This window comes from Phacochoerus africanus, chromosome 2, assembly GCF_016906955.1.
Source record: "Phacochoerus africanus isolate WHEZ1 chromosome 2, ROS_Pafr_v1, whole genome shotgun sequence".
Classification (NCBI taxonomy): Eukaryota; Metazoa; Chordata; class Mammalia; order Artiodactyla; family Suidae; genus Phacochoerus; species Phacochoerus africanus.
The window spans coordinates 25,453,274-25,478,730 of NC_062545.1; the positions used below are offsets into that span (position 1 = coordinate 25,453,274).

A 25,457-nucleotide genomic window follows, 5' to 3' on the forward strand; every position below is an offset into this window, starting at 1 on the left:
CTTTGAATAATACTAAACTGATGATAAATTTCAAAGTTGGGAAGCAGTAAATGACTTTTGAGGAAATTATCAAATGATTTAGAGATAGAAAATCTAGTTTATTCCAGATAACATGGAAGACACCGAGGCATTGATCAGAGATACTACCAGGCCTGTGTCACAGGTGAATTTTCTTTCAAATCTTTAAGGATCATTAATCTATTTAAAGTATTTCAGAGCAGGAAAAAAGTAATCTATTTGTGTTTACAAAGCCAACATAGCACCAGTTCCAAACCTTGCAGGTAGAGCTTTCTTTAAAAAGATTAGTCATTTTAAGATTATGGTTAAATTTTTATATTTGAAAAAGTTATTCCACCATGACTGAATGGAATTCATTTCAGGGATCAAAGGATGGTTTTTTTGTTTGTTTTGTCTTTTTAGGGCCTCACTCATGGCATATGGAAGTTCCCAGGCTAGGGGTCTATTGGAGCTGTAGCTGCCAGCCTACACTACAGCCATAGCAACTCGGGATCTGAGCCGCACCTGCGAACTATACCACAGCTCAAGGCAACATCAGATCCTTAACCCACTGAGTGAGGCCAGGGATCCAGCCCATGTCCTCATGAATACCAGTAGGGTTTGTTACCACTGAGGTACAACAGGAACTCCCAAAGGATGGTTTGATGTTACTGTTACTAGGAACACTTACTAGGAACATAACATTTTGATGTTAGTAGAGTTCTATTACTAGGAACTCTAGTTATAGAATTATTAATATTAGTAAGACCAAAGAAAAATTTTCATATTTTAGTTTTCTGCTCCAAAATGCACGCAAAATTACCATTTATCTATAGTTTTTGAAAGCATAAAGCCCGAAACAAAACTCTTAGAATAAGGGAACTAGCTGAACAGCTTCTTTTTTTTTTCTTGTTACTTCGCCAATACAATTTTTTTTTCTACTGTACAGCATGGTGACCCTGTTACACATACATGTATACATTCTTTTTTCTCCCATTATCATGCTCCGTCATAAGTGACTAGACATGGTTCCAGTGCTACACAGCAGGATCTCATTTGCTAATCTATTCCAAAAGCAATAGTTTGCATCCATTAACCCCAAGCTCCCAGTCCATCCCACTCCCTCCCCCTCCCCCTAGACAACCACAAGTCTATTCTCCAAGTCCATGATTTTCTTTTCTGTGGAAAGGTTTCTTTGTGCTATATATTAGATTCCAGATACAAGTGATATCATATGGTATTTGTCTTTCTCTCTTTTTTTTTTTTTTTGTATTTTTTGCCATTTCTTGGGCCGCTGAAGCGGCATATGGAGATTCCCAGGCTAGGGGTCGAATCGGAGCTGTAGCCACCGGCCTACGCCAGAGCCACAGCAACGCGGGATCCGAGCCGCGTCTGCAACCTACACCACAGCTCACGGCAATGCCGGATTGTTAACCCACTGAGCAAGGGCAGGGACCGAACCCGCAACCTCATGGTTCCTAGTCAGATTCGTTAACCACTGCGCCACAACGGGAACTCCTGTCTTTCTCTTTTTGACTCACTAAACTCAGGATGAGAGTCTCTATTTCCATCCATGTTGCTGCAAATGGCATTATTTTGTTCTTTTTTTATGGCTGATTAGTATTCCATTGTGTATATATACCACATCTTTCTAATCCAATAGTCTGTCATGGACATTTGGGTTGTTTCCATGTCTTGGCTATTGTGAATAGTGCTGCAGTAAACATGCGGGTACATGTGTCTTTTTTAAGGAAAGTTTTGTTCGATATATACTGGGTCATGTGGTAGTTCTATGTATAGATTTCTAAGGTATCTCCATGCTGTTCTCCATAGTGGTTGTACCAGCTTACATTCCCACCAGCAGTGCAGGAGAGTTCCCTTTTCTCCACATCTGCTCCAGCATTTGTTATCTGTGGATTTATTAATGTGTGAGGTGGTATCTCACGGTAGTTTTGATTTGCATTTCTCTTATAATCAGCGATGTTGAGCATTTTTTCATGTGCTTATTGGCCATCTGTATATCGTCCTTGGAGAACAGTCTATTCAGGTCTTTTGCCCATTTTTGCATTGGGTTGTTGCCTTTTTTGCTGTTGAGTTGTTAAAGTTGCTTGTATATTTTATAGATTAAGCCCTTGTCGGTTGCATCATTTGAAACTTTTTTCTCCCATTTTGTAAGTTGTCTTTTTGTTTTCTTTTTGGTTTCCTTTGCTGTGCAAAAGCTGGTCAGTTTGAATAGCTTCTTAACACAGGTGTTGCAGAGTGTTAGCCAGCATAGCTCTTAATGATAAAGCACTGAAGTGGTCTTGTTGAAGTCAGGAACCAGTCTGTACATGAATAGCTGTCGCAGTTAAAATCTTGATTTATTTTGGTAAAATGATTCTAAAGATTGTCTGAAAGAATAACACGAGAATAGTGAAGAAAATTGTTTGTTTGTTTGTTTTAGGGCCACACCCAGGGCATATGGAGGTTCCCAGGCTAGGGGTTCAATCAGAGCTACAGCTGCTGGCCTACACCACAGCCACAGCAACATCAGATCTGAGCCGCATCTGTGACCTAAGCCACAGTTCACGGCACATGCCAGATCCTTAACCCACTGAGCGAGGCCAGGGATCAAACCCCAAACCTTATTTCCACTGAGCCACAACAGGAAGTCCCTCATAGTTCCCTTAATGTAAACCTGCCTCTTTAGCCTCCTTGTCCTTTTAGATTTACACAGAAATGATGCCTCTTAGTGGCAGAAACAAGAACTTTATCCTGTGCTGATCATAGCAAAATTGACTCTTCTTTCCTTGTGCTTGTGAACAAATGGTATTGTTGTTATATGTTGCTGAACCATTGAAAGATGCTTTTTTTGCAATTCTAGTAAATTCCTTACTTCAGATTTAGTACCACAGTATCTCAAGTACCTTAATCTTCCTTTGACTCTGTTGGGAAAAAGAAAATATACTGAATATGCTCTTTCCACAAGAATTTGAATTTTTTAGAAGGCAAGAACACTTAGTGCTTATTTTAAGAATACTTTATGATGTCTGTATAGTATATATTACTCCAGCTTTGGGGGTTATAAATTAATCTTGTAACCTAAAATTGTCTTTTCTAGGCTGATGCTTACTTGTAGAAGCCAGCCTAGAAATATTTATTGAATGGCTAGAATGATCTTTGAAAGCATTCATACTTAAAAAAAAAAAATCAAGTAAAAATTATTGTTTTAAAGAAAAGTGGTATTATCGTGTTAAATATAATCTGAAAAATAAGAGGAAAAAAACCCTCCTCTTAATCTCATCTAACAATTTTTATATATCTGGTTATTTTAAATTTTGTGTTTATTTGGTTAAAATTAATGTATCATTCCTCATCCCACTTAATATGTCATTTTATGACTGCTACTTTAAATGGCTGCATAATAATCTATTAGTTGCAAAAACTTTTGTCCCTGTTGTGTGTACAATGTTTTTAAAGGAGAGTGGATGATACATTTGTTTCTAAAAGATATGATTATAAGAAAAAAGTTATTCTTTGTTATTTTTTTAGGGCTGTACCTGCAGCATATGGGGGTTCCCACGCGAGGGGTCGAATCACAGCTGTAGCTGCTGGCCTACACCACAGCCACAGCAACGCCATATCTGAACATCGTCTGCGACCTGCACCACAGCTCACAACAACACCAGATCCTTCACCCACTGAGCGAGGCCAGGAATCGAACCTGCTTCTTCATGGATGCTATCCAAACTTGTTTTCACTGAGCCACAACGGGAACTCCGAAAAAAGTTATTCTAATAAAGTATAATTGCTCATCATATGAATTTTAATAAGTTGGAAAATGATAATCTTATTGTATGGTCAGTTCCTTTTTATTTTCAAACATATAAACCTGAAGCTTGAGAAAGTTGGTCATCAGTTGAGAGTAATATACCATATGTCAGCTATGTATTTTGAAGATGCTATAAACAGAAGTCAGATAACTGCTCAGGTGGAGAATTGTTGTCATAATTCTTAATGTTAACATTGTGTTCTTTTATAGATTATGGAGCTTTGTGGTGCAACAAGACTTGGTTATTTTGGAAGAAGTCAGTTCTATATTGCATTGAAACTTGTAGCTGTTGCCCAGTCTGGCTTCCCTTTAAGAGTGGAAAGTATAAATACAGGTAAACATTGGAATACATTAGTAACTCAGATGACAGTGGACTTCTAATCACAAGTGAAGTAAAGTCAGTAGAACCGATGAGTCTTTGTGATATTTCAGTGGCATTTGTGACCTTAAATGTGATGCGTTTATTCTCACTACCATGCTTTTTTTCATCTGTGAATATTAGAAAAATACGTCTATCTTAAATCTATTATGGCATGTATGTATGTCATATTATTTGATGGTAGTGTAAAAACTTAAAATAGTGATTTTAAAAATAATTTACTAAAAATTGATATACTTTGTGTTTTTCTACTTGGAAAAGCTACAGAAGCTCCATTTGAAATTAGAAAGTATTAGTTAACCAAAACTTTGGTTGATAGAGCTAGTATTAAAATATTGGCAAAATAAAACCTAATACAAACATTTGACTGCCTTACAAGTATCACCTAGGATAGTTTGTTTTTCTCTTTGGAGATTCATTGATGCCTAAGTAGATGGAAATTCTATAAAGGTAGGCACTTAAATGCAGAGTTCTTTGGTTTTTATGGGAAGAGAGGGAAAGCTTGAGGCTTTCTGTAATATTAGACTTTTGTTTTGTTTTTTGCCATTTCTTGGGCCGCTCCCACAGGATATGGAGGTTCCTAGGCTAGGGGTCTAATCGGAGCTGTAGCCACCGGCCTACGCCAGAGCCACAGCAGTGCGGGATCCGAGCTGCGTCTGCAACCTGCTCATGGCAACGCCGGATCGTTAACCCACTGAGCAAGGCCAGGGATCGAACCAGCAACCTCCTGGTTCCTGGTCGGATTTGTTAACCACTGAGCCATGACAGGAACTCCAGTATTATTAGACTTTTTATAAAATGGTTTTGAGTACCAGCTCAGTTTATTAGTCATCCAGAGATTTTCGTTGTGGAGCTCTGGTTTGCCACACATCATTGTTCTAGAGTTGAGAGTTACTTTCTTTTCAAGTAACTTTTAATTCCTTTACATAAATACTGAATAAGCATATTTTCCCTTCTTACTGTGGAGATTCTAAAGAGAAATGCAGGTAATGGTGGTAGGAAGAAGTATACTTTCTTCTAAAAACGATTCTGCTGCTATATTGTTCTAGTCTGAAAGTATGCAGAAAATTCTCAGTTTTTTATCTTTCTTCTCTATTTAAAATTGAATGTAGAATATCTCTCTGCATGAGTGTCATAAGCTAAAGTGGGTAGATCCTTGGTAGGTGAACAATAAGATGTTTTCAGGAATTGCTGCAATGAAAATACCTAGATTAATCTAGTCTCAAACTTCATGTTCTTGTTTTGCTTAGAGCTCTAACATCTTCCTTTAGGGAAGCAATGTGAATAGAAACAGCCTGGGCTTCAGGGCAGGCTGACCAGGTCCAGATCCTAACTATCAGTTACTGTCACTGACTTTGGCATCTTGGAGTCTCAGTTTGTTGTATCTATAAAATGGGGACTTTGCAAGGTCAGTGTGGTTATGAGATGAAATAAATACAGAATACCAATAGGGCCAGATGTGCTTAGAAGGGCAGTTTGGTATTACTGCTTCTTCCTAGGCTGGAGTGTCTCTAAACAGTCTAAAGGAGATGATCTGAATTTAGCAGTGATGAACATTTTGTGTCTGTTGTTTCTGTATCAGTTTTTGCAAAAGTTCTTTCTAATAGCAAATCCATCTCTTATTTCAGTTTTTAATATATATACTCTTTTTTATCTTAAAGTAATAATTATTTTTGTGGTTAACAGTAAAAGACCTTCCTCTGCCAAGATTTGTTGCCTCCAAAAATGAACAAGAATCTCGTCATACAGCCTCATATTCTTCAGATTCTGAAAATCAAGGGTCTTATTCTGGTGTAATTCCCCCACCACCTGGCCGGGGGCAAGTGAAAAAGGGATCCATAAGCCATGATCCTGTCCAGCCTCGTGTGTCTGCGGATCAGCAGGTAATCATGTGCGTGAAAAAGCCGTCAGTTGATGTCCTATGTGGATGCTTACACTAAAACATGTATTGAGTGTCTTAGTAATGAAGATGTCACTTTATTTTAAAATGATGGTGTTCTTTCTAGGAACCTGCATCCCCAGTAGTCTCGCCACAGCAGTCGCCGCCAACTTCTCCACACACGTGGAGGAAGCATAACCGTCATCCTAGTGGGGGAAATAGTGAGAGGCCTCTTGCAGGACCTGGGCCGTTTTGGTCTCCCTTTGGTGAGGCACAGTCAGGTATTTAGAAATTCTTTAAAATTAGCATGTATTAAGGGTTATAAATATAAATTGAAGGAAACCTGATAATGTTCCTTTAAGAATTGCCTCCAAGTCAATTTCTAATTATAAGTTAAGTGCCTTAAATAGAAACAGAGGCCAACTATGAAAAATTCTAAGTTAGATACATCACTTTAAAGAGTGTTAATTGCCTTTACTTACATCTATGATGCTTAGACAAAAGTTTACTGACATCAGATTCTCTGAAGGTAAGATGAATAAGTAATTACTTCCTAGAGTATATATTCCCAAGTGTATACATTAGTGAAGGGAAGTACACTTTGTTGTAAAAATGATTCTGTCACTATATTGCTTGTTACAGCAATAAATTGGTTATTATACCAAATGAGGCGTAATTTTAAATTGACAGAAAGGATCCCACTTTGGAATTTGTTTGCATTTCTTCAGAGTTAGAGTTTAAAAGAAAACTTTTATATGTGTATGATGATTTGTTCTCATTAAAAACCTGGTAATTCTTGAAGTTCCCATTGTGGCTCAGTGGGTTAATAACCTGACTAATATCCATGAGAATGCGGGTTTGATCTCTGGCCTCTCTCAGTGTTTTAAGGATTAGGGGCTGTCACAAGCTGCAGCTTAGGTTGCAGATGTGGCTCAGATCTGGCTTTGCTGTGGCTGTGGTTAGGCCGGCAGCTGCAGCTCCGATTCAGCCTCTAGCCTGTGAACTTCCATATGGTGTGAGTGTGGCCCATATAAAGCAAAAAAACAAAAAAACAAAAACAAAAAACAAACCTGGTAACTTTTTTTTTTTCTCTCTCCAAAAGTGAGTCAGCATGTTTACCTATTCTGCTTTCAGGTTCTTCTACTGGTGATGCAGTGTGGTCAGGGCATTCTCCTCCTCCACCTCAAGAAAATTGGGTCAGTTTTGCAGATACTCCACCAACCAGTACTCTTTTAACCATGCATCCTGCTTCTGTCCAGGTGTGACATTTTATTGGTATTGCATTTTTATTTGCTTCATTCAGAGTATTGCTGCAGTCATTGTTTTTATATTTTGCTGCTGCAAATTCACTCTTTTATTAAAAACAACAATAGCAACAGAACAGAACTCTGCTCTGTGCCTTTACTTCAAGTCTATTTTCATTGGAATGTTTCACTGAAAGTTTCGGCTGATTTTCTTGCTAATTCCATAGTGAAGTTTTGAAAAGTTTCTTCATCTAGGAATATATTTGCTTGGCTTTCTTAGCACATTTTACATGATTTTCTGTTGCTTACACATTGCTATCATTCTACACATTTATATAATCATTGTGAAAAAACATTTAATAACCTATATAAATATGGTTAGAGTTTATATGGTTTGTTGATGAGTTTGTGAAGACTTTTTAAATTTTTTAAACTCCACAGCAGAGTCAGTTTTACTTTCAAAGATAAGTAACTTAGCAATCTTGGTCCATATAATCGTATAGATAGATACTGTACTGAGGAAAAAATGTTTCATTACAGGACCAGACAACAGTACGAACTGTAGCATCAGCTACAACTGCCAATGAAATTCGTAGGCAATCCAGTAGTTATGATGATCCCTGGAAAATAACAGATGAACAAAGACAGTATTATGTAAATCAGTTCAAAACCATTCAGCCTGATCTTAACGGATTTATTCCAGGTGAGTTGTTAAAAACGAATTCTTCTCGATGGGCTAGGACAGAGTCTCAATTTCATAATCTCAAAGACATGGTTTTATTGGTCAGAGATTATAAAAGATAAATTAATTCTCAGATTGTTTCTAAAACATTTATAATCACTTGAAGCCAAAAACATGACATATACACATGTTAAGATTACCTTTTTCTCAGTGAAAAGTCTTAAGACTATTATCTCACATTTTATTCCTGGGGTTTTAACTTCAGAATAACATTAAACAACACTGTTTTAATATTTCAGGATCTGCAGCTAAAGAGTTTTTTACAAAATCAAAACTTCCTATTCTTGAACTTTCTCACATTTGGTAAGTGTGGGTATATCATTAGTTCGATAATGTGGGTTGTTTCAGAGGAATGTACAGCAGATGAATTTTTGAACTTTTAAAGAATAAACTATTAGAGCTATTTGGGTAATTAGTTCAGGAATATTCTCAAAGAACTGGGTACTGCCTTATAGTAACTGACTTCTCTCTCTCTGGAAAAGAAATAAATAATACTATAGCAGTTCCTTAAAATGTGCTAAAATTCTTTAAGCTATATCACCTGTTTCTTGTTGAAAGCAGAATGTGTGGAATAGCAGCTAGTTTGCTCATACATGGTTTTGCTTACCTCATTTGGTTTTTAACAAGTTTAGTATAAGTCCCATAGCAAGGCATGAGCTTAAGGATGTGCTTCGCTCCCATTTAAATATAGACTAAGACTCAGGATAGGTGCTGTGTAGTTGAAATTAGCCATTAAAAGAAATTACAATCACAAATTACTTTAAAAAATAATTATCATATAAACAAATGTTATTTATACTTTATAGCAATATATTTCTCTATATTCTAAATTGTTTTGTTAGTATGGTTTTTAGTATAAGCATAGAATGCTATGGTAGGAGGTAGGTAGATAATGTCTAAAACTGAAAAATCAAAAACTAGCAATATCTATGTGTAGTTTAAGGTAATAAATAAAAATGATTGCTTCTGTATCCAGGAAATGAAAGAACATCAGGGTGGGGCTGCTATTTGTTTGTATAAAGCCTTGTAATTCTATTGGATGTTTTAAAGTGCACACATGTAGAACTTGGATAACAGTAAAAACTAAATTTTTAAAAATTTTGGTGACTTATTAACTAAGCCTGGTTTTAACTGAAACCTATTACTAAAAATGCATATGGATTAAAGGTGGTTTTTTTTTGGTGACTCTCTTGGGGCTGCTTTTCAGCATTTTATTATGAGAATTTAAAGCATATAGTAAAGCTTAAAGAATTGTGCCTTGAACACCCCTTTGCTCACTGCCTACAGTTAACAGTTTGCTGTATTTGTTTTATTATACATCTTTCCATCTATGGAATTTTTAAAATTATTTATTGTTACTTTTTAGGAAAGGATTTCTCTTCTTTGTGAGACCTAAAATGAGCCAAAGCAGAACATGATTATACTAATTCTAAGTTTGTCTTCTAGGGAACTCTCAGACTTTGATAAAGATGGAGCCTTGACACTGGATGAGTTTTGTGCTGCTTTTCATCTGGTAGTTGCTAGGAAGAATGGCTATGACTTACCAGAAAAACTCCCTGAAAGCTTAATGCCCAAGCTCATTGATTTGGAAGATTCAGCAGGTGAGATTAGGAGCTGAAGAGACCTGATTGCATGCCTCCATAACCTTGATTCTGCACGATCAAGACAGATGTTAAAATTTACTTTAAGAGCTTAGACATTTCATCAGGAGCACGTAGTTGCCATCAAAATGGGATGTATAGGCTGAATTTGAATTAATCGTTTAGCTTAGTTAGTAAACTTTAGACAAAGAGATGAAGGACTGTGTGCCACCATTTCACTTCACAGTTGTGACTTGCAGAGATGTGAAGAGCATTGCCCAGTGTCTTGTTATTTTGTTGTCTTTAATTGTATTACAGATTGAAGTGGGTAAAGTATCCTGTCTTCATTATCAGCATTTTTCCATTTAATGCATCTTAATTTGTTGAAAGAAATGATTGGTTTATCATTAGACTTTGCAATCCAGAAGTATTTTCCTTTAAAAAGCCAAGCTCTTTGATTTAGACTCTGAAGAAATCTGGGATATTTTTGTTTGGTTGTAGGTAATGCTGGCTTTTATCTTTTATAAGAATGTTTTTATAGGAATTCTCATCGTGGCTTAGCAGTCAACGAACCCGACTAGCATCCTTGAGGACCCAGGTTTATTCGATCCCTGGCCTTGCTCAGTAGGTTAAGGATCCAGCGTTGCTGTGAGCTGTGGTGTAGGTCACAGACGTGGCTCAGATCCCAAGTAGCTGTGGCTGTGGCATAGGCAGATGGCTATAGCTCCGATTGGACCCCTAGCCTGGAAATCTCCATATGCCACGGCTGTGACCCTAAAAAGACAAAAAAAGACAAGAATGGTTTTGTAAATGCTCTATTTACTAGTAATTTTCTTTAAAAGGAAACAAGAACATGAGGGGTAAAAAAGTAGTATGTTTTTCTTACATTCTGAATGAATAAAAGGAAATCTAATATTAAATTCCTAATGAGTCTAATTAAAATTAAATTATTTTCATTTTTCATACCTAAACTCTCTTGTATATTGTGATAGAAGGAAGTTTATACTTTTTAAAAAGAAGTTGGAGCAAAATTGGCTTTTTTTTGGTCTTTTTAGGGCCCCACCCATGGCGTATTGAAGTTCCCCGGCTAGGGGTCAAATTGGAGCTGCAGCTCCCAGCCTATACCACAGCCCCAAAACAGTTTCCTTAACCCACTGATCAAAAGCAGGAATCAAACCTGCATCCTCCTGAATGAGGTCGTTACTGTTGCGTTGCACCACAGTGGGAACTCCCAGAATTTGGCTCTTAAAAGGGCAGGGTCTGTTTAACTGAGAAATGGTAATGATCTGACTTTCTTATCTAAATTATATGGAGAGAACCTTATACATGTCTTTACCATCATGAAAAGAATAGTCTCCTTAGAGTTAAGAATCCAAATGTGCTTTTAGTTTTGCTAATTACTCCTATGACCTTGGGCAAGTTCTCACTGCTTTTTTTTTTTTTTTCCCTTGTGTTTCTCCACCTGAAATGTGGATTTGATGCCATTCATACTTCAAGACCTGAATTGTATATTGACTTTTTATCAACCAATAGGTTGATGAAGTAATTTACTGTTGTTTACATTTTTTTAGAAACATTATACTATGAGGATCGTAGGATTTTCCTAGTCATTTCAGGTAGTCATTTGGCATCACTTATCCTCCAACGAGCTAAAAGCTAAGTATTTTTGTTAGATAATTTTGCTTTAGAGTTCTTTGGTTTACCTAATAAAGAAATAAGCAAAAATAACTTCTTTATTTAGCTTATTTGATAGCAGCCAAAAGGGATGCAGTGGTAGCTATAATCGGATTGTATCAGTGATTTGTAAATTTGGCCTTGTATGTAGGGTTTTTCTGTGACTTTAATTTTAAAAAAACTGATAGCATACTAATAGAAGAAATAAGTCAAGCTTATTCAGTTGTATGTCATTTTCTAGAGACTTGTCTCATCTTGTTATCTATTGGATTCAGATAAGTGAATCTGGTTTTTGCATAGAGTCAGTAGAGTCTTTTTTTCTTTCTTTCTTTAATTTAAATAAAATCTGGCTCTTTGTAATCCTGATCTGCTGATGAGATTTTTAAGGCTGATGATTCAAGGTGTTCTTTCCTGGGCATTTGTCTTTTCATACCTTAACACAGAGATGCTCTGCGTTTTCTGCCTGCGTGTATCTATACGCTTTTGCTCTAACTATAATTTTAAATGTATCAAAGACTGAGTTTTTTCCACTTCTAACATAGTATTATATGTTTTTCCAATCAAAGTTATTGTAAACATTTTGACCACACAATATTAGATTAAAATCTGCTTTGCCTGCTTATAAATATTAAACTTGGAGTTCTGTTTTGAGGTAGAAAGAACCATTTAATCTTTTTTCTCCTACCTATCTTAGGCCTGAGAGGCATACGACACAAAGCCCTTCAAATATGGAAATTGTACCTAAATACTATGAATCAATCAGTATCCTTAAAAACCATTTTAACATAGCTGTGATTTTAGAAGTTCCCAGTTGAAGGAGAAATATCCAAATGCTTTCTTTTGGCTGACCTGGGAACTTTTCGTAAACATCCCTTCTGTGGAGCCTTTGGACTTACAGGCAAAGGTGGTTTCTGTCTTCCCTGATCTCTTCATAGCATATCCTACAGGCTGTTCATTTTGGCACACATTGCACTGAATCCAGTTCTTTCTTTTCCCCCTTTCTACCGCTACACTCTTGAGCTCCTTAAAAAACAGGAATGTATCATATTCATTGTCGTGATCTCAGGACCTACTTCTTGGCAAGTATGTACTAAGTTGCTCAGTAAATGATTATTGAGTAAATTATGCTAAATGTGTGCCATTTTTAAAGTAGGATTTTTTTTTTTTTAACATTTCTACCTTTGGAAAATAACAGTCATTTGTTATCTGAAGCTTGTGATGTTGGGACATATTAAAATATTAGCTCCACAAGTATTCTATATTTATAATTTAAATAACTTACAGAAAAATAGATGATGAATATTGGTGACTTGAGTTACAGTTGCTCGAAGTAACAAACTAAGCTTTTTTTTTTTTTTTTTGTCTTTTTGCCATTTCTTGGGCCGCTCTCATGGCATATGGAGGTTCCCAGGCTAGGGGTCTAATTGGAGCTGTAGCCACCGGCCTACGCCAGAGCCACAGCTACGCGGGATCCGAGCTGGGTCTGCTATCTACACCACAGCTCATAGCAACGCAGGATCCTTAACCCACTGAGCGAGGCCAGGGATCGAACCCCGCAACCTCATGGTTCCTAGTCGGATTTGTTAATCATTGCACCATGACGGTAACTCCCAAACTAAGCTTTTTGTAAGCATGCCAATATGGGTGGGGTATATATGTATTTTTTCCAAAGTCATTTGAACAGATTTATAAGATTAATTATCAGATAAAACAGACAACTAAAGATCATAGGTAGAAGTATTATGTTGACTTGAATTAAAATTTTTAACACTGAACATCACTGAACTTAACAGCTAGAGTAAATAAAAAGGGAAACCTGACCTTCGTTGTCTTACGAAAGTATACAAAAATTCATCTATGGAAACAGCTTTCTGAAGCTAAATTCAAAAAAAGAGTGATCATCTTCGAGGAATAGTTATCTTCTGTTAAAAAAAAAAAAAAGATTACGTGTCCTGCTAGCCTACCACAATGGATCTTAAAGAAAAAACCAAATATGTCAAGTCGTACATCATAAACTCAATCTCTAAAGAATCTTCTTGTAGCACAGTTGCAGTTGTGATTATTTGGTAAATTTCTTTCTCTTAAACTAGATTAGAACTTCCTGGGCAGGTCATAACCAGATTAGTCTTGTTCATTATATTTCAGCACCTAGCAGAATGCAGATTGAGTAGGCGTTCACATTTTGAAATGACTAAATGGCTGAACCACTTGTTTTTAAGAACTATTTCCTGTCACCACTCTACATTGCTCACATAAGCACATCATAGTATCTGGTTGAGCTGCTCAGAGAGGGAAAGAAAATTGTTTACTACTCTGTGTCCTCCTCCATACTTGCTGCTTTACACAGTAAATTTGAACACACGTTTCATTGTTGATATGGTTCATAATGTAGATCCCCAGTCTTCTAGTGATAACTTTTAACATGAATATCTTTAAAAGCCAGAGACTTATTTATGAATAGTTTGCCAAAAATCCATACTTGAGACCAGCTTGATGCAAGTTAATCACTGTTAGGAGTTTCTCTTGTGTTCATCCGGGTAATTTTAACATTTAAAAGCCTACAGAAGTAATACATGAGTCTATCTGGTTTTTACGCAAGTGCAGTTATATTTTACACCCTTGCTTTTTTTCTAAAACATGTTTTCCAAAACAGCTCTGCACTTTTTCACTTAATAGAGCTGTCACATTCTTTACCATACTTATGATTGTTCCTTAATTTAACCAGCCCCTTATTAATGGAATTTTCCAGTAGTTTCCTGGCTTTACCTTTTAAAAGGTGCTGCCAAAAAAAAAAAAAAAAAAAGTACATATCTTTTTATGTATTTTGTACAGAGTACCTCAAATCTTTATTTTGGAAAATTTACTGTCCAAGTGCCTTTAGTTGCAGAGGAAAAATAATGAAAACAGGCACTAATATTCATCATCAACTTTATATTAAAGAATTACTTCTCAAGCTCCCCTTGTGTACACATACATATACATTCTTAACACTGCTGTCATTTATTTTCATATTGTGGGGTATTGATGAATGCGTACAGTTGCAGATATTCTCAAAGATGCACCATTCAATGAAATTGGACAAAATAATTAGAACTCCTCAAATTCCTGGCAAAAATATTGACAAACAAGGCTAGTGATACTTGAAGGATGACACAATAGGGGCTCTAAAAAATAATGGTATAAATGTCAGTGGATTTTGTTAGAGTCCTTGGGAATATTTAATGATACCCTTAATTATTTTTTGCAGAAATGAGCTTTTTTTTTTTTTTTACAACTATGTTGTGAAAGTCAAAGTAAAGTGAAGGATGTCGGTCTTGCTCTGTTAGGAAGAGAACTCTGGAAATAAATGAGAGCCTTGTCTTCTTGCTCAATACTCTTTGTTTACTGTACTTACTTATGGGCCTCAGTAAATGTTCACTGACTGAATTTGTGCTTTTATTGATTTCGCCACCAAATTTCACACAAAAATTTTAACATTCTTTATTCTTTATACTCATTTTCTGTGTGAGTTTTGATGACAAAGCCCTGTTAAGTTTTTTTGGTTTTTTTTTTTTTTTTTTTTTGTCTTTATGAAATTTTAGTCCTTATTTTAAGCGGATTAACTTTAAATGGGCTTTTTCCATTTTTAGCTATCCTTAGATTAAGGGAAACCTATATATCTGTAGGTAATATTCTTTGAAGTGTAATAGCTGAGTCAAATAGTATTTGCTATAAAGTGTCGATGGTACTGCAAAAAAAAAGGTCAACAGGTACAGTTTAATTAGTACATGGGATGAATGTCTTATTTCTTTTAAATCTTGCTGGACATGGTTTACTTCTGCTTTTAAAAAATCTTTGGTTTTAATTTAAAACTGAAGACTTCTACATAGTCCTTCTTAAGGTCTGCTTACTAAATTTCCATTTCGTGGAGTATTGGGAAGAAGTGGAATTAATTTTGAAAATAGAGCATACTTTTTTGATCCATATGATTCAAGACAAAGCATACCTTAAATTAAATCTTAAATTTCTTCATGTGTTTGTATTGCATATCCCTTTTTTTAAGTGTGAATGCAGAAGATACCATCTATAGTTTTCCTTGCAGACTTAAAATTTTTCCAAACTTTTTAAAAAATTTTACATGTTTTTCTTGTAAGAATAATATTCACATCTCAGGCAAATAAAAGATATAGTTACTTTCCTTAGATGAAGCTATTAAATGAGATTAGAACCCTGAACCTTCATGATTGAAGAATTCTTCCTGGATTTGTTTTGCTATCTGAAAGGAAAATAAGCTTTAAATGATAGGACTTTAGGGAGTGTATATATTTCTATAAGATTAACAATAGCTGACAGTCATTTTTGAAACAATTTTTTAGTATGTTGAATGTAATACTAAGAAAATCAGAGAAATTTGGAGTGGTTAGGTTATAAACCTAGAATAAAACTGATGTTGTCTAAGAAAGATTGTTCAGTAGGTAAACTGAACTGAATCAGAGTCTAGGGAGGCTAAAAGGATGAAAACTATTGAGAGTGTTTTTATTTTCTAGTGCAATCCTGAAAATAAGGTTTGCACTTTTAATATTAATCATTACTAACTTTTAAATGTAGATTGGCTACATCAGTATGATCATACTGGGTTGTGTCTTCCAGACACGCTTTTATACGTGGAAATACTCTTTGCATAAAAGCCCTTTTGGGTTTGACTTTAACAAATAATTTAGGCTCATGCTCTTCTTTTTCAGCCCTGATGCTCTGATGATGTCAGGGGCAGAGCAGAACCCTCAGGAGGGAGGCAGGGTTGACACAGTGTTCCAGCAGGAGGCTAGGTTGGAACACTGCACCAGGTAAGAGTAAAACTACACCCCTGCCTCCATAAGGATACAGTCTTAAAGACTAACTTTGTGGGTGGCCATGAAGCTCTTTGTTGGAGTATTTATAAGGAGCCAGGTTGAAGGAGGTGCAGTTTATTTACAGACCTAATACTGCTCTTCAGACTCATGACTGTTATTTTCTAGAACATAGATAATTTGCTCTTTTTCTACTCTCCTTTGTTGTTTTGTATATGAAATAGGAAAGAAGCAGTATGTAATTTTGCTAATTTATTCCATAGATAATTTTTGAATTTTCTAGGACAGTGATTTTTTTTCAAGAGTTTTAGTCTTAGACCACATATAAAGGTCTTAAAATTGGGGGGGGGGGGTGCAAAGAGCCTTTGTTTTTGTAGATTAGCTCTATCAATAGTTACCCTATTGGAAATTAAAACTGATAAAATTTTTTAAATACTCTTACTGCTTTGTTTTAAGATAATAATAATAAACCACGTACCTATTAACATAGGCTTTTTAGGAAAATAACTATATTCTCCAAAATAAAAAATTTGTAAAGGAGTGGCATTGTTTTACAGTTTTACAAATCTCTTTAATATCTGGTTTGATAGAAGACAAATTCTCATCTAGCTGCCTTCTGCATTCGGTCTGATGGGTTCATTACTTTCTTTGTGGTATCAGGGGTTGGCACACTTAGCCCTGAGGCCAGATCTAGTCTGCTGACTGCTTTTGTATAGCCTGCAAGCAAAGAGTATTTTTTGTTTTTCTTTTTAATCATTGAGGAAAAAGGAATAGTATTTTTATCACAGATGAAAATTATATGAAATTGGAATTTTAGCATCCATAAATAAAATTTATTGGAACGCAGCCAAACCCATTCCTTTGTGAATTGCCCATGGGTTGCTTTGGCATTGTAGAGGAGAGTTAAGTAGTTGCAACGGTGACCTTATAGCCTGCAGAGCCTAAAATATTTACTATCTGGCCCTTTGTTAAAAAATGATCCCCAGGTGTTCTCATTTTGGCTCAGTGGGTTAAGAACCTGACATAGCGTCCATGAGGATGTGGATTCTGGCCTCACTCAGTGAGGTATTGCTGTAAGATGCGGCATAGGTCGCAGAGGCGGCTGGGATCTGTGGCTGTGGCCTAGGCCAGTAGCTGCAGCTCCGATTCAACCCCTGGCCCAGGAACTTCCTTATGCCGCAGGTGCGGTCCTAAAAAGGAAAAAAGAAAAGGTTGCCAATCCTTAGTACATGAAGAAAATTTGGCCTCACATAGTAAAAGGGAGGACTGCTTTCAGATAATTATGGATGTTACTGTACATATCACTCCAGGAAAATAACTGTATCGGAATAATTATGGAGCATAATTGTTTGAATAATTATGGTTATTACTATTAGTACTACACCAAAACTCAAACAATGGTAATTTCTTAAAGGTTAATTGCAGTTTGAAAACTGAAACATACATTAATGAATTGTTTGTACTATTACATTAAAATCTGTAGATCTCTCTTGTACTTTGAATGACTCTTTTACCCATGTATGGGTTTGTAACATAGTACATTGATTATTTATAAAATACCAGTTTGTTAAATTTCACAGATGTTTTAGATGTTGGGACATTTTATTATAAATTATCAAAAAGCTTATTTGTTAACATTACAACCTGTCTTATTAAAGAAGTATTTTTAGTACTGGGAAGTGCTTGAGCTAGTAGACATGGATATCCATTTTCCATATTTCTAATTATCATTTAAAAGCTTGAACTTTGTCATTAGTAACAAATTTTGAAAATAGCTATTTTCCTTGAAGGGATAGGATCACTTAACTCATTTCTGAGAAAATCCCTACCTAGCATGTCTGAATAATTACAGTTTATCAGCTGTTCTTTCGAGAAAAGTGATGTTCCATGAAAAAAGGGACTTGTCCAGCTGACAACGGAATCACACAAGTAGACAACCATTGAGGCAACAATTACACTTTGATATGGAGAAGTTGCTTTGTATATATTTCCCATTTTGCCACACAGAGAATTTTAAAAATGTGTTTCCAGGGGTGAGATTTAATAAAAGTAATAATTTTTACTGCTTAATTTTGAATGTTCTTTGCCATGCATATTTATTGATTTATTTTTATTTATTTTAACTGGAATGTGTGGTGGTGAAGAATACAGTGACTGCTGGTACATTTAGGTGCCACTGCCGTGATTCTTGCTAATAAGCTAGGAATTTTACCCACCATTGCTTTCGCACCATCAGCGCATAGGCCAACACAGGAAAAAAAAGCATTATCACTATTATTAAAATAATTTTGACTTTTTAGGCCTCCCTAACAGAGTCATGGGGACTCCCAGCAGTCCATGGTTGACAATTTAAGAACTATTACTCCAGGAAAATAACTGTATTGGAATGATTAGGAAGCATGATTATTTTGAATTAATACTTCATCTCGCAGCCTTGAAGGGCTGCACCCACTGGTATCCAGAATCCATCCTAAACCATAACTTCCTGCAGTGGGGGTGGCATACACTCTACCCTAAACTTATCAGTAGAAGACTGACAGGATAACAGAGGTCTGGACAGTCCAGTCAGGGCCCCCGTTGCCCTAAGATGACTTTTGAAACTTAAGAAATAATATAGTGTGACCTTTTTTTGCTTGTTTGTTTTTTTGCCATTTCTTGGGCCGCTCCCACGGCATATGGAGGTTCCCTGGCTAGGGCTCCAATTGGAGCTGTAGCTGCCAGCCTACGCGAGAGCCACAGCAACGCAGGACCCGAACCATGTCTGTGACCTACACCACAGCTCACGGCAACGCCGGATCGTTAACCCACTGAGCAAGGGCAGGGATCGAACCGCAACCTCATGGTTCCCAGCCGGATTCGTTAACCACTGCGCCACGACGGGAACTCCTAGTGTGACTTTTAAATAGGCTCTTTGGAAAATTAATCATCCTATAGTTAATACTATTTTTATCCTAGCTTTCTCTTCTTTAGTATCTGCTTTTGGGGATCTTTTAAAGACATTTCTTCATTTGCCATCCTTCTAACAGAGTTTCCCTTCCAGTAAACTGTCATATCTGTAGCCATTATCCTTCTTTCCTTAACTCCCTTTCCCTTTGTTACCATGGGGGAAAAAAGTCCACAATTTTTGTTCATACCAAAAACTACGAGCTATCCTCACAAGGAATTTGCTGCTACTATTTATCAATAGTTATTTTTTCATTCACTTTCCTAAGAGCTCTGTGTTAAGAGGTCTTGATAGAACATTATCTGAAGCATTTCTGCCTCTTACTGTTTCATACACTCTCATGCCTTTATTGAGAAAGGAATAGAATTAAGAAAAATAGCAACAATTTTTGATCTTAGAAAACAAAAATTTATCAAAGTATGATAAAATTAGACTACAAATTAGAACTTGCAATGTGATATGACTATAAAATAATGTCAGAGTGAGTCAAAAGGAAGTATTTTGAGATAGTGATGTAACAGTGAAGAAGAATTTTGAGAACTTTTCAAAGTATCAGTAGTTAATTTAGGTTCTGGGAAAATAACAGTAAAGGATAATGAGTTAAAATGAATAACACAAAAAGTAATTCATTCAGTAAATGAATGCCTTATATGTATTAGGTCCTGTATTAGGCGCTAAAAGGTGAAGGATTTACTAATGAATAGATTGGAAGGTTAGAACCTATACATTGCTAAGTTATATAGCTGCTATGTAGGAATTTGAAGTGTAATACTAACATTTTACGGCTAATGTCTTTCTTTCTGATGGAGAAACTCAGGTGCAGTTTTGTTCAACTTGCCCATGGTGAAACAATGAGATAATGACTGATACTAGAATCCTATTTTTGATACAGGTTCTAAACAGATTAGGTTCTCCCCATTAATTTGGCAATTAATAATGACTTTCAGACCAGGATTATGTTCAAAACTGTGTCAAACATGGCAAAATTGGAATGAGAATTTAGTACCATTGAAATTCCTTCTGTTTTTAAATCACAATTTAAGAGAGTTTAAATGAGGCCTTAACTAATTGAAAGTAGAGTTTGATACCACAACACTAAAAACCACTTTGAAAGTGTGTCATGGATTTATAACTCTATCAGTTGTCTATAAATGCTAGTGAGGCTAATGGTAAAAGTTTGTTTCATGTGGGCTCATTGACATTGCTTTTTGCTCATGCCTGGAATCTTCCTCACCTCTTGCTGTCTACCTTGCAAATATATGCTGCTTCTTGGTAAGGAGGAAGATTTGTAGAGAAAATGCCAGTGAATTAGCATAAATTAGCAGATCCCAAAGTATGTGCCAAGGAAACATTGAGGGATTTTTATCTGATTGAAAAAAGGTTTATGTTTGGGATAAACTGATTTAAATAAAGTTTATTTGCTCTAAGACATGACAAGTCTTTGATATGCAAATATGTGTGAGGACACACCAACAGGAAGTACAGTATTCCCATATTTATTTGAGCAGAATACCTAATTTAAGAAAAAAATACCTTACTGATTACTCCATGGAATACACTTTGGAAAGTGGTACAAATCCATCCCTATTAGAAAAGGATTCAAAGCATGTGCCCTATTGCATTCTTATATTCATTACCTTTTTTCTATTTATTTGTAACTAGATTTCATTTTCATGGAAAACTCTGGTTTCAGGTAGACAGTAAGTAGCCGGAGTAAATATCACTTGATTGTCTGATTGTTAAAATGTTTGTTTTGGGAAAATGAGGAAAAGAAGTTCAGAATATAAATTACTACTTGTGAAAAATTCTCTATTCATTTTTTTTAATGAGTAGATATTCCTAAACTAAAATACATTGTTTATAGAGAATTTCTCTATTTTTAAATTGCAGACGTTGGAGATCAGCCAGGTGAGGTAGGTTATTCAGGCTCTCCTGCAGAAGCACCTCCAAGCAAGTCGCCATCAATGCCGTCACTAAACCAGACTTGGCCTGAGCTGAATCAGAGCAGTGAGGTTAGCAAAGATTCCCTTTTCTTTCACTAGCATTAACTTTTTTAAGGTAAGAAGTTCTAAGCAGAGTAATTTCAGCATATAGCTCCTTCTGTGTGCATGCATAGTTGAGGGACTATATCAAATGTGGCTGTGATAGATGTTTGTAATTATATGACTCTTTGAGGTTTTCAGAATATTTTTTCATATATAATATCGTTTAGTTTCCACCATTCATTCCTACTAAAACCTCGTGAGTTAAGACGAGGCAGACACTCGACCTTAATATCAAAATGGTGAATGTCTTGGACAAAATAGCCAGTGAGGGACAAGAGCTGAGGTTTGAACACAAGTGCTTTGGTATTCAGTCAGCTAACACACCTGCACTGTCACACTACCTTCTCATTCCTGTAAGCAAAGCCTGAGATAACAAATTTGGAAACTCAATATTGGAAGTGGTATAGAGGCCACTAATCCAGCTTTCCACATGATAAAAGTTTTTTCCATAGCCCAAGCGATTCATAGTAATTTATTTTATTTAATATAAAATGGAATGATTTAACCTTATTAAATGCAGCAGTTAAAGACCACTTTATATAAAGATCATGTTATGTAAGATCCAGCATAACATGCAAAACAGAATTTGAGAAAAATGCATTCCTTCTTCCCCCATGACTGTGGAACTCCGTTACAGAAGACAGTGAAAGTAAGGCCACTCTGATTAGAGTAAGGGAAGAGGACCCGAGGCCCTGCCTCTCCAGTACACCTCCTGAGGCCTCTCTGTTAAACCTGATGCTCTGTAGAACTCCAATTAAAACTATGGCTCAGCCTGTTAGAGTAGTTTGCTTTGTGAACAACTTAATGTTTTTTTCTTACAGTTTTTCTGTCACTTTTAGAGTGATAATAGAAAAGTTTGTTGACTTTCAGGAAGTAACTCTAAGCTTCTGTGCTTTTCATGCTTTTAAAGCCTGAAAAGTACTTGGTTTAAGAGACACTAGTTAATTTTGGACAGTCGGAAAACAGAGAAGTAACTGGCAGTTTTAAAGTCCTTTCTGCTGTTATATGACATAGTCACAGATACCTTCTCAGACATTATGACATACCAAACAGCATGCTGTCAGATGTCAAACCTTTTGTGTGAGTGTTTTTCTAGGAGGAAATTTAAGCCTTGAAATTTTAGTAGTAGAGAGACTTTATAGAGAATAGGGTCAGTGTTTTTGAAACCACTGTTTTTGCTGCATTTATTCACTTCAGTCATTTATCTAAGCAATATCAAATTAAAAATATTTTTACTGGTATCAGTTCAAAAGTAAAAGCAACTCTTTCTACAGAATCTCAAATCTAAAGCCCACCTTCATTCCAAATAAAATCGCATGTGATCATTAAAGAGGAATGGAAATCCCCTTCAAATCTGATTTAAGCAGTTGCATTTTCCTTTTTAAAATATACTTAGCAAGTTTCATTTTGTAGTATTTGTTAACAGTGATTTTTTTTTTACTATGTGTAGAAAATCAAAATGTTATGAAAACTAACTTTGATTTTTGACATATTTTAATGATGTTTATTTTAAAAATCTACTTATAATTGGAATTTATATTTTAATTTTTTACCTCAAAGTACTAATATCCTTTCAACAAATATTTATTCAGCACCTGTAAATGTGGATGAGGCACTGTAGGGGATAAATAATAATAACACTAATAATAATCCCTAACATTTGTTGAGCACTTTTGATATGCCAATTCTGTTCAAAAAGCTTTTTACATATACTAACTCTTTACATCTTTCTAACAATCCTGTGATGCAGGCATTATTAATCTCATGTTAGAGATGGTGAAACTGGAACACAGGGAGGTTAAATTACTTGCCTAAGATGTACAGCATAAGTAGAGTTCTAGTAGTCTACTTCCAGAGCCTGTACTCTTAGCCATTATGTTAAAGTTAACAAAGATAAGAGTGTTTCTCTGCTCTCCAAATAACTTACATAGTCTTGGGAAACCAAGTAAAATCTCATGCCGCCAATAGGTAAATAAATGTCTTCTTTTTGGAAAAAAATATTCTGCATTTTAGCTTTTCTCCACAGTTAGATAATTAGGATTTTAAAAATTCCTTCTATACCTATGCGACAATAATTATTTAAGAAACTAATTGTATTAACAAATTTGGTTCGTCACTTCCTTGAAAGTGAAAAAAAAGTGAATTACTGTGGATTACATTAGCCATTTGAGTAGATAATTTTTATTAATGTGTTCATTTGCTAATATTTAATTTCCTTATATGTCTTCTCAAATTGAATATCACTATTTTAAATATTAAGTTGAACTTTGAAGCATCAAAATGCATACTTTTCCGTAGTGTATATAAAAAGAGGATTTTGGTTAATGAGTGAGATGTCTATGTGTAAACATTCGTGTGTATATATTGTATATGTGCAGGTGTTTTTCCTTCAGAGTATAACTGAAAATTCTTTAGAGTCAAGTTTTAATAATAATTCTAATGATTTTGATATAAAAATCATGTTATTTATTGCTAAGATCAAATGTAATTTACTAAAATTAATAATCACGTATCACAGCTCCCGTCGTGGCTCAGTGGTTAGCAAATCCAACTAGGAACCATGAGGTTGTGGGTTTGATCTCTGGCCTTGCTCAGTGGGTTAATGATCCGGCGTTGCCATGACTGTGGTGTAGGTTGCAGACGTGGCTCGGATCCTGCGTTGCTGTGGCTCTGGCATAGGCCGGTGGCTACAGCTCCAATTAGACCCCTAGCCTGGGAACCTCCATATGCCAAGGGAGCAGTCCTAGAAAAGGCAAAAAGGTTAAAAAAAAAAAAAATCACCTATCACACCACCTAATTTGAGGTATGATATTTGTGTACCTCTTTTAGAAGAGTAGCATCTTCTATATATAACATACTCAGTTGCTTGATTTGCTTTCATTGTGGCCGCATTCTAATTTTTCTAGCATGGGGTTGGAGGCGGGTGCCTGATTAGCAGTTCTGTCTTGTGATCTGGCATGGCCCTGTTCGTAATGCTGATTGCAGGGGTTGACTTGCTATAGATTGACATAAGCTCAAACATGTGTTAATTCCAGAATTCTTCGCATTTTTTTATCTCAATTATATTTTATTTAATATCTATACATATATATATACATCTATATGTAATATGTGCACGTACATAATAGAATCATCTTTCAGGGGTCGCACTGGCAAGTCACACTGACTTGCTTTGTTTTGACCAAAATTTGGTACTCAGGATTCATTAGCATAGCCAAACCAATGCATTAACATTTGGATTTTAAAAGAATTTGAAGTTATTCTTTCTCCTGTCAGAACAAACCCCTTTACTTTTTAATTTTGTCACATTTATACTGGTTAGACTCTGTTCCTTTATTGTGTTTTGAGTTTGAATTCTGTAAGGATTTGAATCTCTTCCATAGAGATTGCAATAGCTACTGTACATTTGATTGTGAAGCTGCTCACTTTAACTACAAGATGACCCAGCATAGTTAAGTTTAAAAGTTTATGGAAAAATGGAACTTAGGGAATTTGTCAGGCCTACAAAACACAACTTGCAGTGCAACCTCTGAATTACTTTGCTAAATCTTCTCCAGTGATCTTTTACTCCATCTTTCTCATCATGCTGACTTGTCTCTCCTCTGTCTGTTCAGCAGTGGGAGACATTTAGTGAACGCTCTTCAAGCTCACAAACTCTGACCCAATTTGATTCTAACATTGCACCAGCTGATCCTGTAAGTCAATCACTTAGCTTGCTTGTTTGAAATTAATTTTATTAACCCAAATTTCCATTCGTTATGGTTTTTAGCTGATATGCATGATTCAGTGGAGTGCTTAGAGGGAAGTGGTAGCAGGCTTTTCAATTTTGTGTGCTTAATGGTGGAAAGAACATTTTTTAAAAATCATTCTTTGTATTTTCTAGTTATTTTAGAGAAACTTTATGTGTCTAAAGAGGCATTTTGTGACAATTGATTTAGTTGACCTTGTTTTCATTTGCTAATGAGTGTATGTTTTATTAAACATATAGTGCTTATTTCATTGTAATGACAGTAAATATTATTTTATTTGTATGCTTACACATCATGTAATATGTACTATGTATGTAAATATTCAGTGTCATCTTTTAACAGTCTAGATGGTACAGTTTTGATATAACCACCATGTTGAGTTCTGTTACAAGAGAATTAAGTTCAGCAAAACAATACAGAGTTGTTGGTCAAAGATTCCCATTGTGCAGAGGCGCCTCTGTCTTGTCTTCCTGTGGTTCAGTGTGTTGCTTTGAAAATGCTACAAAGTTCACGTCCTGATTTAAAACAGAAATTCTATCACCATAGATTGACCTTTATATATGCCCCACCTGTCCCTCAAGTTATTG

At 35.7% G+C, this 25,457-nt stretch overlaps 1 protein-coding gene across 10 annotated transcripts in view; it reads left to right on the forward strand.

Moving 5' to 3' along the window:
• The window catches only part of REPS1 (RALBP1 associated Eps domain containing 1), an 84,416-nt gene that overhangs the window by 38,246 nt on the left and 20,713 nt on the right, over nt 1-25,457 (forward strand). For 6 of the 10 annotated variants that reach the window (XM_047770087.1, XM_047770083.1, XM_047770090.1 and 3 more), the window contains exons 2-10: nt 4,019-4,142; nt 5,874-6,070; nt 6,194-6,347; nt 7,201-7,325; nt 7,851-8,013; nt 8,292-8,355; nt 9,499-9,653; nt 20,967-21,088; nt 24,736-24,816. In XM_047770087.1, coding sequence (XP_047626043.1) covers nt 4,019-4,142; nt 5,874-6,070; nt 6,194-6,347; nt 7,201-7,325; nt 7,851-8,013; nt 8,292-8,355; nt 9,499-9,653; nt 20,967-21,088; nt 24,736-24,816 — 1,185 coding nt within the window. The remainder of the gene's footprint in view (nt 1-4,018; nt 4,143-5,873; nt 6,071-6,193; nt 6,348-7,200; nt 7,326-7,850; nt 8,014-8,291; nt 8,356-9,498; nt 9,654-20,966; nt 21,089-24,735; nt 24,817-25,457) is intronic. The other 4 variants (XM_047770091.1, XM_047770092.1, XM_047770093.1 and 1 more) reach the window with 2 other exon arrangements.